Source organism: Tinamus guttatus, unplaced genomic scaffold, assembly GCF_059628265.1.
Source record: "Tinamus guttatus ecotype Peru unplaced genomic scaffold, ASM5962826v1 Tinamus_guttatus_pri_ptg000599l, whole genome shotgun sequence".
NCBI lineage: Eukaryota > Metazoa > Chordata > Aves > Tinamiformes > Tinamidae > Tinamus > Tinamus guttatus.
This window is the reverse complement of record NW_028289133.1, coordinates 3,497,746-3,510,301: the sequence shown is the minus strand read 5'-3', so window position 1 is coordinate 3,510,301 and position 12,556 is coordinate 3,497,746. Positions and strand designations below refer to the sequence as shown.

The window sequence follows — 12,556 nt, the reverse complement described above, 5'->3', positions numbered from 1 at the left end:
ATTCAAGTGTAAGATAAGAAACACCTAATAGAGATGAAGAAACGGATGGGGAATGTGGTGAGACAATACAGTATTATTGGCTGGCAGCATGAGCTGCGCAACCAGCACTCCACGACCTTCTCATTTCCAGAGGGCTTTTTAATAGATACTGTGATTAATTTTCCATTTGTCCTCTAGCATTGAGGCTCGTATATTGCTCGATGCTTGCTTGCAAACAGAAGTTAGACAGTACTTCCTTGGCAATATTATCAGAGACAGTGTGTTAAATGTGTACACTCAGGCATTTGTTGGATTCTAATTAAAAACTAGCTGCTTAGTTCAAAATCGTCTGAAAGATATTCAAACGTTTTGTTATGTAGCTTCCCAAAAATTTCAGATTGAGAGGCAAAATCCTTCTAAAATATCACACGTTGTGTTTTCTGTAGCATATGTAAATTAAATTCCTTAGTCATCTTGTCTGAGGCTCTTTGGCCTGTCATCAGAGAGTTTGCATCCTTGGATCAGGGTTGCAGGTTAGGATTCTTGGATGCTGTAACCTTGTTTTAGTCTCTCATTTACTGATGTGAATCAGGTGATGCACTATTGCCTTTGCTAAAAGTACTAAAACCAGGTTAAATCTAAATTGTTACTTACTTCTTTTGTCAGCTTGATGGGTACCAGCAGCCCTAGAGCTGATGAAACGAGAATCTCTAATTAATTGGAAATCAGTCTGTTGACAAAATCTTCAGCCTCCTGTGTTCCTAAACCTCCTATTTTCTTATCCAAATACACCTTCATTTTTCCCCTCCAGTATCTGTTTTCCTAAACCTACACTGCAGGGGAGAGTGCATATATTCATGAACAGGAGACGGCTGGTGTATGTCTCAATGCAGTGGGTGGTATGATGTGTGGTGGAATAAATTTAGTATCTGTTGGATATCAAAACAAATTCTTTGCCTGTAACTTTTTATTTTTTTTTATATTGCTCAAGCTGAGATCAAGCAAACTTGAGATATCTTTTCAGCAAACGGTTTCTCAAATACAGGAAAGTCCCTAGTAGGTGTAGCCTGTGTGACCAGCCCCTGTGTCATTCTTCGTGCTAACCCCAACCCAACGTGATGGGAATGCTGGAGACAGAGAATATAGGCTTAGCCAGTAGCCTTTAATACTGCTGTGACTTTTACTGTATGAAAACTGAGAATTAGGGAGCTGTGACTGATCCCTCTCTCCTTCCTTCCCACTTGGATGAGCCATAAGAGTGATGAAAGAAGCTGTCATCACAGCCCATTGTGGGTTCCTCAACAGGAATCCTTACTGTGTTGTAAGCCTTTGGCGTGGGCTGCTTGTCTGGGCTTAGGAGGGAGGGAATAGCTAAATTCAGAATCCTACGAACTTGTAATAACAGAGTGGTACCCAGGAGATCCGGAGAGAAATGGGGCTTCATTTCCTGGCTGTCGTTACATCTGTGGGTCAGGTTTACCAATATTACTTAGTGTGCCAGGGTTGAGGACTTTTTTGCCTTTGCTGCCTTTTTTGGTGCGTACCCAAATGCTTAGCTAGAGTGTACAATGATAGAGGATTGCTTATGCCTTGTCTTTCATGGATGTGTGTAACTGATGCTTTGGTGCTTTGATGCTTTGATGCTTCTCAGGTCCTGGCTGACGTGTTCAATGCACCGGTGTACACCATTGATACCGCCAATTCTGCCTGTTTAGGAAGTGCTTACAGAGCAATTCATGGTAAGACTGTAAGCAGAAACTTCTGAGCAATCTGGGCGTTTAATTGCAGTTGGTTAATAATTGGGATTAATGGTACTGAACATGAGGAGAGAATAGAGAGGAGTGGATCTGATCAAAAGGTCACTGAAGTCACAGGGAGGGTTTGCACGTGTATTGGTACTCTTGCATCAAGCCCAAGGATAACACTGAAGTTATTATTCAAATCTGGTGGTTCTTCTCAACTAAGGGTAGGATCTGGAAACTGCTCAGATGGGCAGGGGAGGGTCTAGGACCTTAACATGTTATGCTGGGGTCTCCAGGTACATTTTATGGGGAAGATTACAGCCAGCTGAGGGTGTCAACTTACCCCGCCCGCCGCAGTCTGTGGACCACGATGTAAACCGGATCGCTGCAATGGTCAAACCAACCAAACAATAAATCCTGACAAAGAGAATTAGAGAAGACAGGGTAGACAAGTGTAGAAATAATGATGACTAAATAAATGTCATCAAACCTATATATATCCTAGAGCTTTTAAGCATCGAGATAAAGGATGTTCAAGCTGTACTGGACTCCTCATACTCAAGCTGTGTGCACTTTGTTTCATAAAAGCATAAATCTTGGGATATTCTTAGGTTGCCCGGTCATTTTGTTTTTATACGCCATCGCTCAGTGTAATGCAACAGTCCAAGCCCCAGATTTAAAGTGTTATTTAACTTACATCTATTAATGCATGCAGTTGTATGTTGAAGGTGAACTCTCAGCCATTTAATAGAGCTAAATTCCAGGCAGTACATTTTATTTGGGTATTTCAAAACAGTTTCTGTAATATCTTGCTGCCAAACAAGTTCAGGAATGAGGATCGCATCCTTTGTTAGGCCAACTTCGTTAGCTTCAGTTATCCTGAATAAAACCTTAGGATTTGGCCTTTTTAAAAATGAATAACTTCCATACAAGTTCATGTAACATCATGGTGCTGCAACAAGTACGAAAAAGATAACATCAGTCATCAGGAAAAATCAGCCAAGTTTTAATTTTAGAAGCAAATTCTTCTGTCACATTATATCTTCTGAAGGCTGCTTGCTCTCCTGCATTTGAAAGTAGCCCGGAAAATTGCACAGCCAAGGCATTGAGTCAGTGTTTAACACACAGCACATGATCACCTCTTAATTTCCAGGAAAGATGCAAGGGCTCCATCAGGGAAAGTATGCTTTTGCAGTGCCCGTTAGATTCTTGGTCCATTTGCAGCCATGGTGAGAACATTTCTACACCTTGAGGACCTAATCTCCAAACTTGTTTTCTCTTTTTTATTCAAACTCTGCCAACTGCTTCAGAAGCCACCAGACCCTTTCCTGTTCATAATGCTACAGGCAAATTCCTTGTCCAGGAACCCACGAGACACGTGGAGCTTCCATTAAAATTTTGTTGTATTACTTCATATGGTAGGAAGATGTGAATTCTCTCTGCCAGTCTGGTATATGCTAAACCCTCAGGACTTGACTGACAGAGCCTGTGAGTGAAAACTTGGGCTGCCTGCGCTTCAAAATGGCATTTTTGATTGATGCCTTGAGCTGACTCACTCTTGACCAAGCAAAGGAACTGAGTTAAAGTGAAGACCTGCTAATATAAATGAAATATTGGTGGCAAGGATGCCTTAATAACATTACAGGGTATATCCACCAGTAGACTATTTCACAGTCAGCCTGGGGTTCTTGGCAGGAATAACAAGGAACTCCTGAAAGGGAAAGCAAAATGCTGGAGTAGTGGGATTCCTCTATTATTCTGCTTCTTTTTTTATATCAATATGTTTATTGATGATTTGTAACTTACTTGCTTGATGCTGTTTTTACCTTTTTTTTTTTTTTTTTTTTTTGGTTTGGTCACATTTTCTCCTTGAATCCCTTGCATATTTTTGCTGCTGTTTGTTGTTGTAGCCATAAATAATTACTGATATTGTTGAACAGCATTTCTGCTGCTTGCCTATTCTCTAGAGTCTGAACTGAGTGATTGGCAAAAACTCAATCTCAGAGCCCCCACTTCCCGGACTAGTGCACTGGAATGTAAGCTCTTTGGCCATTTATCCTTCAATCGTGAATGCTGACCTGACCAGAGACAATCAATATAATGTATTAATTTGCCAGGGAGTCCAGGCACATCCCTCATCTCGCTTTTTGCATTGATCAGGATTGTGATTCTCATTGCAGGGCTTGTGGCTGAGACTGGTGTGTCCTTGGCTGATGTTGTGAAATTAGCACCAGAACCCAGACTGGCTGTTACACCAACCACGGGGGCTGAGGAGGTGAGCAAGCTTGCAAACACCATTTGTCTTTTCCTTTCTTCTGCTTCAAAACACAGTGATTTACTATTTTTTCTATTTTTTTCCCTAACAAAAGAGGTTAACTTAAGAAACACTTTGTTAACTCAGTTCTTGATTCTTGGTGTAAAGATTAATATATATATTTTTTGAGATCTCTAATGTTGTAATTATAATATCTGAATATGTAATAATAATATCTGAATGAACATTCTATCTAGATCTGAGAGAGTGACTTTTCCTATTTGGATGTGATCAAAGAGACAAAATCTCTAAGAAACAGAGTAATTTACAAGATAGGTTGAATTTAGACACAGGTCTAACAACGTTGAAAAGAAATGTGGTGAGATTATTTTTCCCCTTTTGGAAAACAGCCTAAAAAATCTTTTCCAGACTGATCTTAAACAATAGTCAGCTGCTGTACACCTTCACTCACAGCTCTTGGTTGGAACAGCTGGAAGAGTGTCAGCTAGGAAGACTGTATAGGTACAGTTCTTCTACCATGCCCATCCTGGAAATGTCAGCCTACCTGAAGGTGAAACTTGTGCTTTATAGGCCACATGGATAAAGCAAAACAATTATTTGTTGCAATTAGTCGTTATTGCTAACGACACGGTTCCAGGCCATGTAAAACCAAGGAGTGAATTTGTCTCAGGGCCTCCAGTGCAACCCTACATCTCTCATGGTCAAGTTCCAAAGGCTGCTGATATATACAGTGCGAGCTAATAAATTAGTAATATAATGTAGCAAGAATCCTAGCAAATGCAGACTTAAACAAACAAAGGTAAATCTAACTCCATCTTCAGCTGTGTAGAGAACTTCCTTCACATCAGCACTCTGTGTATGAGAATTGGCTATGCCTTAACTGCAGACATCAAGGTTTTAAAGCTTTTATTTAAACTGGGAAATTAATGATCTGCCAAAACTACTAACTCCGAGCTACATGTGTAGTGGAGCACCAGATATCATCATGAGTAATAACAGAAATGATCATGCTGCATTGTGCCTGCCAGCATATTATTTAATTATTAACTGAGATAGAGGAGCTCAGTAATCGAATAGAAGTCCCCTTCAGAAATATTAAGACATTGAATAATTTAAACGTGATTGATCTGATCTCATTTACTCAACCTTCCCCCCTCATTTTAAAAGATAAAATAATTAGCAGCCGTGGCCTGTGCTGCGCGCTGCCGCTGAGGCCTGCTGTGGGGAACACGCTCTGGGAGCAGGTCCCTGGCGTCTCCTTCGAGCCCGCTGTTCCCCCCAGAAGCTGCTGGTGGCTGGAAAGCAGACAGGCTGCTCGTGTGGAGGTGGCAGGGACCCCAAGAGCCGCTTTGGAGCCCCAGGGCTGCTTCAGCTCTCAAACCCAAGGCCGAGGGGCAGAGTTGCACTCGCCAAGGCCAGCGGGAGCAGCAAGCACCTCGCAGCCCCGCAGAAACCAGGCTGGGCTACCTGGAGAGACCCGTGAGGAATTCGTTTACCTGTGCCTCTTTTACTGCCTGCATAAGACGGCCTGGACGCTAGAACAGTTAATTATTTCCCTCTCAATACCTTTCTTCTCTTTTTCCACTTGGTTAGACCTGGCTCTCATAGCCCATCCTTTTATAGGTTTTAAATGATGTACAGCAGTGAGTTATTGCCCCAATAGATACGAGTGAATGATAGAGAAGATAGTGGCCAAACAGCATGTGAAGGAATAACCATTCCTGTTCCTTAGCTTAGCTTGCCAGCTTCATTCCATTAAAAGCAGCTTCTTGTAGTTACAAATTCCACACTGTTTTTTTTTTCTTCCTGTCTTATAATTTTACAGTTGATGGTGGATTCCCTGGCTAGTTTCATGGCTGTGAAACTGTATAAAGCCAGAGGGCTTGTCAGTAATACAGTGTGTTAGCATGAACAGCGCAGTAAAAATTCATAATGTGATGAGTCAGTTTGATTCTGTTTTTTACAGGGCTGCATCTCCCTGTCCATCCAATTTCATTCTGTTGAGTTTAGAGGCTTTCACTTAAATGACGGTTCTTTTTATAAACTTCAAAGTCATCCTGAGGTTAAGTTCTGTCTCGCTGAGGAGCTCTTCTGAGAAAGTCTTGCTAACCAATGTGAAGTTGCCTGGACCATCTCCCTACATATTTTGGACTGCTAGAGCTAAAACGTGGCATGGTGTTAAAAACAAAACAAAATCAAAACCCAAGAACAAGTCACAGCTCAGCAATCTGTTCTGTTTTGGTCTTTTTTTCTTGATACAGGTAGGAGGCAACACGTACTAGATCACTGGAGGGAGGAAAACCTCCTACGGATAGAGGTTAAACACTACAGTTTGTAGCTTCAGCTCAAATGCCAAGGTTTATGCACTCAGAGCTTTTCAGGAACCAAAAATACACTTTTACTCATGAATTTCTTTCATTGCTAAAGGGATATTTTTGATGCTGAGGGTGAATTTGAGAGTGAAGGGCAGAGCACACAAAACAACTTTTCCAGTTATGATTTAGTGCCACTTCTTGTGTTCAATTAAGCTTATGAGCAGGTGAAGTAAGGTAAAATCACAAGATGGGAGGCATAGTGCTTGTGACAAGTGGTGAGTTAGTGCAACCTGAAGTCCTGTTAGTTGCAACTTGTCTGGTAAAAATGTGCCCTTATGCTGTAGCAGGCCGTGCTGCCTGGAAGAGGCCATTTCAAAGAGGATAAATCGCTTTCTGTGGCTAAAACTCCAACCTCTTAGTTAATCCTCTTTTCACAGTAAATTTGTAGGATAGGTGTTTCACACAACTTGAGCTTATTTCTAATGCAGTAAGTACTGAAATAGGTCACAAGGTATTGTGGTGATAACCACTGTGGGGATCATCTTGGGTCACTGCTCAACTAGGCTAGGAAAAGTCAGTCAGCAACAGGTGAACCTGATGAATTCCTCTCCCCCATTTTCAGAGTAGCAAAAATTAGAGAGTGTTCTCATCCTCTTCGGAGCTCTCTCCTACTTCCTACTTCTTCCTCAAGGGAAAAAGTTTAATCAGAACCACTAAGCATGACAGAAATAACCAGGGCACTTTATAGCAATAAGTATATGTTGACAGACAGTAGGAATCTATTATTATGGCATTAGAATTCAACTCTATTTTAGTAATGTATTAAAACAAAAATGGTTGGATTGTTGGTTAATTAAGCACAAAAGCATGAGAGGGAGCATGATTGTCTGGAGTTGATCGCTTGTGTTTATACAAGCTGTGTGCCTGTGTCATAGTGTCAGATTTATTGTAATATTGTTGTGTAGAGTTTGGTAGGGAGAAGATGGAGTGCAGTTTGCTACCTCTGGATATGTAATTTTTAATTGCATTATTGACTCTACTGAGATGTATTAATCCTGCAAAAATTCAAGTAAGGAAAATGTAGGCCAGACAGGTTTCCTTGACTTTGGTGAATTGTCTTGTAATATGTGGATTTATAGAAGTGACCCTGTTACCCAGGAAAGTTATAATGACCTTTCTATTGATTAAAAAAAGTGACATTTTTGTTGAGGTAGATATTTAGAGGGGGGAGGTTGTCTTCTAGAATTGGTTAGGTTGGTAATTTAGTGCAAAGCAGGTAATAATACAAGCATAGATATATGATAATAAGTATTGATGGGAGTTTGATTAAAGTGGTTTGTGTAGCCAATGAGAATTTATTTTAACCTATTAAATGGATTAAGATATGCTTGCAGAATGAATATGTAAAGTGAATAAAGTGCCTGTTTGAGGTGTGGTTCCTTAAAGTTTTATTCAGTTTATTTCTGGACACTGTCACTCTCCTGCATTAAGCATGTTCTTTATATATTAAGCAAGATGAACTGCTGTTTTGAGGTTAAAAATAAAGCATCTTAATTTGACCTCTTGATTTCTTAAGCAAATCTCTGACTGGGAAGTAATTTGAGTGTGACCAGTAAAAAAAAAAAAAAAAAACCAAACCAAACCATTTGCAACCTATTCAAAGTAGCAAGTATTTGCTAGGACCTGATTAAGTTTAGCCTGCTTTGACAATCTTCAGTGTCATCTTTTTCATTTGTAAAATTCGAATTGTTTCAGTCACTGGCTAACGTAGCCTAGCAGGCGATAGAAGGATCCATGTGTATTATAACTTAAGAGTAGTAGTAATTTGTGGCTAGTTTTCCTTGCAGAGAACAGCAAGGGCAATGTCCCACTGCTCTAGACATTGTAGAAAGAGAGACCCTTGTTGAGCTCATAGGCTGGTATCAGGGTGAGCTGTAACAGGAGGGTGACTTACTTGATTTGGAGTTGAGGGCAAGGTAACATTTATTTGAATGTATTTTCCAAGAAAGGCAGTTAAGTTTTCCTCTGTTACACTGCATTGTTTGTCATTATCATTTTCTTATTTATTTGTAGGACTGTCAGAGTGTGGCCAAATTGTCCCAGGAGTGAAGTTTGGGGTTTATAAATGAAGCCATCATGTTGCAGAGTAGGCTGTTGAGATAAGCAGGAGAACAGGCCATAATATAGCAAGGACAATTAAATTATGGACAATAATAAGGTTCATGTTGTGATACATGTAATTACTTATGTTAAATATCATGGTCTGATATATTAGGTTTGAGGCTATGACAGGGAGGGAATTTATGTTCTTGAGTTTTTATGCATCATTGAGAGTTCTTTATTCCCTTTGGACCTCAATTATAAAAATAAATCTATATAATTGCCTCAGGAAAAATGCTTCTGGAGCCACTTAGGATGAGTTGTCCAAGGTTCTGTAAACTCAATTCGCCGAGAAAAGCAGAGAATAATCGTTCACAAATGCAACTGGGTGGGAGCACTTAGGCTGCCTCCTCGGCTGAACCAGGCTGGCTTTTTTTCCTGGATATTTCATGGGAACTACACTTCCTTGGAGCAGGACTTTAACTGGTGTAAAGCTGCCCTATAAAACACTCCTTATGAAAAGCTTATACTAGCACTGCACTTAGCAGGCATGATGTACTGTGAGAATCATAGCCAACTTTGCTAATGAAGAGGAATTTAAAACTTTGTGTTAACCTCTGACCTGGGCTGCTTTTTACCTCGAATGAGCAGAGAGAGAGAAAAAAAACAATAAATAAAAAGAACTACAAGAAACAGTCTTGAGTTTTTGTTTGTGTGCTTTCAGACAGGACATAATGCAGCATTCATTTAAACTAATGGCTAGGGAGCTTATTGCAAATGCCTGAATTTTGTCAATTAGCAAGCTAAGTGCTTAAGCCCAATAAACAAGAGAAGACAGTGAATCAGTAAATGTAGTTGTTCATTTATTTTGACATGTTTTTATTTAGAGTGATGTATTAACGATAATACTTATCAGCCTTCTAGTAAATGTGCTGTTGTATATTTTGTGAGAAATACTGCTGGGTAAGTAATGCTAAGTCTGTTTTCTCAGTAGCCAAGCTTGGCTCTTACTGGTACAGCTCTGTTGTGCTAAATCTTTGTTGAGAAGTACGTGGCATTTATCAGATTTGCACAACAGCAAAGAAAGAAATAGCAAGGCTTGATTGTAGGTGTTTCAATGAATAAAGGACCGTTTTTGCTTGACTTGCTGGTAAACCTAGTTTAGCCATAATTGTCTAGCTCTGTATTTTGTTTATTCAGATGTGCATATCCAGGAGAAATGGGAGCAATAACATTCTCTGTGGACATGAAAAGAATATGCACGTACTCCACAGGGAGCCAGGGCACTTGGCTTCAGTGAACACCCCATGTAGTTGGTTAGGGAAGGCGTGCTGCATCTCGTGGCATTTAGTACTGGTAGCTCTGTAAATCTGTGACAGCCCTCGTGGATCTTGCTATCATTGCCTAGTACAGAAGAGAAGTTGGGGCATACACGCATTATATGACTTGGCCAGGGTCATTGAATTAGTCTGTTGCAGAGGTAGGAATGAGCAGGTTTCTCTGTTTTAATCAATTTAAGTTTGATTCACTGTAAGATACTTTGTTAATCACTGAGAGGTGTTGAAAAAGCCCTCCAGACAGGGCCTTGCCTAGTGAGCGTTCTCTGTTTCCATCTTCTGTAGATGTGCCTTCTCTTCTTCCCCTTGGGATACTTAATCTGTTGAAGAAATATACTGCTGTAGCATCGTGCTGACGAAAGGGAGGGGTTGATCAAAACAAGCTCCTTCTGCAGAATGCATCCCTTAAGTCACTCTCACCTGCCATCAGGGATGGTGGAAATGGAAACAGAGATAAATCCAGGTTTGCCATTCAGGCTGAAGCTAGCATTCGTGAAGAAGGAAACACAGAGACTGGGTATTTTGTTGTCAATCGAAACACAAGAACAAATTATTTTAACTTTCTTATTTCCTAGATGAGCAAATTGTGCCAACACTGGACATTTTTTCTTTCCTCTGAGAAAATGTGGCTGTTGTAGACACTGAGCCTTCTGGAGGACTGTACATGAGTGTCCAGAACGGCACTGCCTCTTTTAAGATGGTTCTCACTTGAAATATCTTCATCCTGAGTTTTTCATGTGCATGCAGCTATTGGCAGAGGGTTTCTATTTGGAAAATGATAAAATGCATTTAAATGCTGGATCTTACTTATTGATGAAAGCAATAACTCAGTTTCCTGGCGATGATTCATTACGGCTCCATAACCTCTTTGAACCTGGAGCCAGGAGCGAGACTGCCCTGATTATGAATAACGCTGGTGCACGGGGCTTGTAGACTGGACTGGCGGCCCGTAGGATTCATGGCAGCAGGGATGTGACCTTACACCATCCTCCTGGGGACGCCTGGCTCTGGGCTGTATCTCACAGTCCCCACGCTGGCTCCTGGCTGTCCCCTCCCCAGGGCAGCTGCTCTGCTGTGTCTTGTCAAGCTGCTGATTTTATTAGGTGGTGAGAAGGAGATAAGGAAGGGGCTGTGTCTTCCACATCTAAATGAAGTGTAGTTTTCGTGTTTGAGCCTGCAGTAGGGCGAGTCTCTGCTCAGGATTTCTGCTGAGCAGCAGCCAACCTTCTGCGGTATCGCTGGAGATGAATTCGAACCAAGAAAAGGACAAAAGAAAAAGAAAAGGAAAGAAAAAGGTAACAAGTTAAACGATTTGACAGTTCCCAGCTTGGAGCTTGCCGATATCCAAAAACATGGGGCATATTTGAACCTGGAGTTTTGAATAGATTTGATTCCACCTCTTATCTTAGTAACAAGTATGGATCAAAAAATACAGGGAAATTCTAGCTACAGGGTAAGGAAATATGAGCAAGCTACTCATATTTTCAGAAGTGGGAAGAAGTTGGCTGCCTTCTTTGCATCCCAAGGCTAGGGTTATGGAGTAAGGAGACGGGCTGTGGAGCAGATCAAAGATAGGAGAACTCGTGTCTGTGAAAGACACAAAGGTGAGAAGAAGCCCCTGAAATGGGCACAAAAGGACGAGATGGGTGGCAGTTGAAGTGTGTATTTTAGAAGTCTCTGGTCAGCATATTGGCCAAGGAGGACGTTTTTGACAGGGGTTTTTAGCCATGCTGGAGGGTGGCAGTTTGCTTATGAGCGCAGCAGAAGAGGAGGGTGCAGAGGCAGTGACCCATCTGGAGACAGCAAAGGGAGGCAAGGACAGGAGTTCTGCCTGGGTGGTTTGGACAGCTATTACAGAGGGGCATGTCAGACCTGCCGAGGTGACTTTATCAGAGCTGCTTCCTCTGCAAGTAATGACTTCTGCTTATAGCAAGAACACAGTCACAACAGGAACAACCTGCGTGTGTCATAAAATTAAGTTGTAAAGGAGATGGTAAAAAGGACTGTGACATTTGAGGAAGGAAGGCTCTGCAGCATTTTCTTGAGGAATCACAGAGTCACAGAATGGTTGAGGTTGGCAGGGACCTCTAGAGATCATCTAGTCCAACCTCCTGCTCCAGCAGGGACACCCAGAGCAGGGGCACAGGGTGACATCCAGGTGGGTTTTGAGAGAAGGAGACTCCATGTTGCATACTCCAACTGTGAAGATGTTTTTACCTACTGTATCATTTAAAAATACAGTTTTTGAGGCTGGACATGTTTGTTTCTTTTTCTCTTTTAGCTCTACCATCCACTTCTGAAGAGATATGCAGAGCTTGAACAGAAGGTGATCTACAATCCAATCTCTTCTTGTCTGGCAAAGTAACAAGCAAACAAAATTTATAAGTTGGCTGAAGAGTGGACTGCCAAGGAGAAGTTCAGAAGAGATTTGTTCAGAATTTACTGGAGATTTTAAAGCATTCTGTTGCAATTTGTGTCTTAAAATAATATTAGGAATAATTTTTAAATGTGTTTTTGAGGATGTTGGAGGAAAAGTTACGTTGAGATTGAAAATCTGATTAAATAGCATCACATTGTTCTGTGCGTCTTTGTCCTAAACTTTTCTTGGGTACTTTTCAGGTTGTGTTTGCTGTTTCAGAATAGCTCGAGTCAGGCGCATCGAATACCTGAATTGCTATGCTTATTCCTCACAGTTTCAATTCCATGTGTTTATCACACTATTTAGTACAGTATCTTTATTCTGCAGTCTCTCCCACATAATTCTTTTGAAGCTATCTTTCTGCATGTCTCTATCTACATTTTTATCCT

The 12,556-nt window shown here is 41.0% G+C and overlaps 1 protein-coding gene across 1 annotated transcript in view; it reads left to right on the top strand.

Annotated features, from left to right (window-relative positions):
* Window positions 1-12,326, top strand: part of XYLB (xylulokinase) — a 73,570-nt gene extending 61,244 nt beyond the window's left edge. The window contains exons 17-19 of the mRNA XM_088534764.1: window positions 1,631-1,718; window positions 3,902-3,996; window positions 12,030-12,326. Of these exons, the coding sequence (XP_088390890.1) occupies window positions 1,631-1,718; window positions 3,902-3,996; window positions 12,030-12,113 (267 nt within the window). The 3' untranslated portion in view covers window positions 12,114-12,326. The remainder of the gene's footprint in view (window positions 1-1,630; window positions 1,719-3,901; window positions 3,997-12,029) is intronic.
* The last annotated feature ends 230 nt before the right edge of the window (window positions 12,327-12,556 follow it).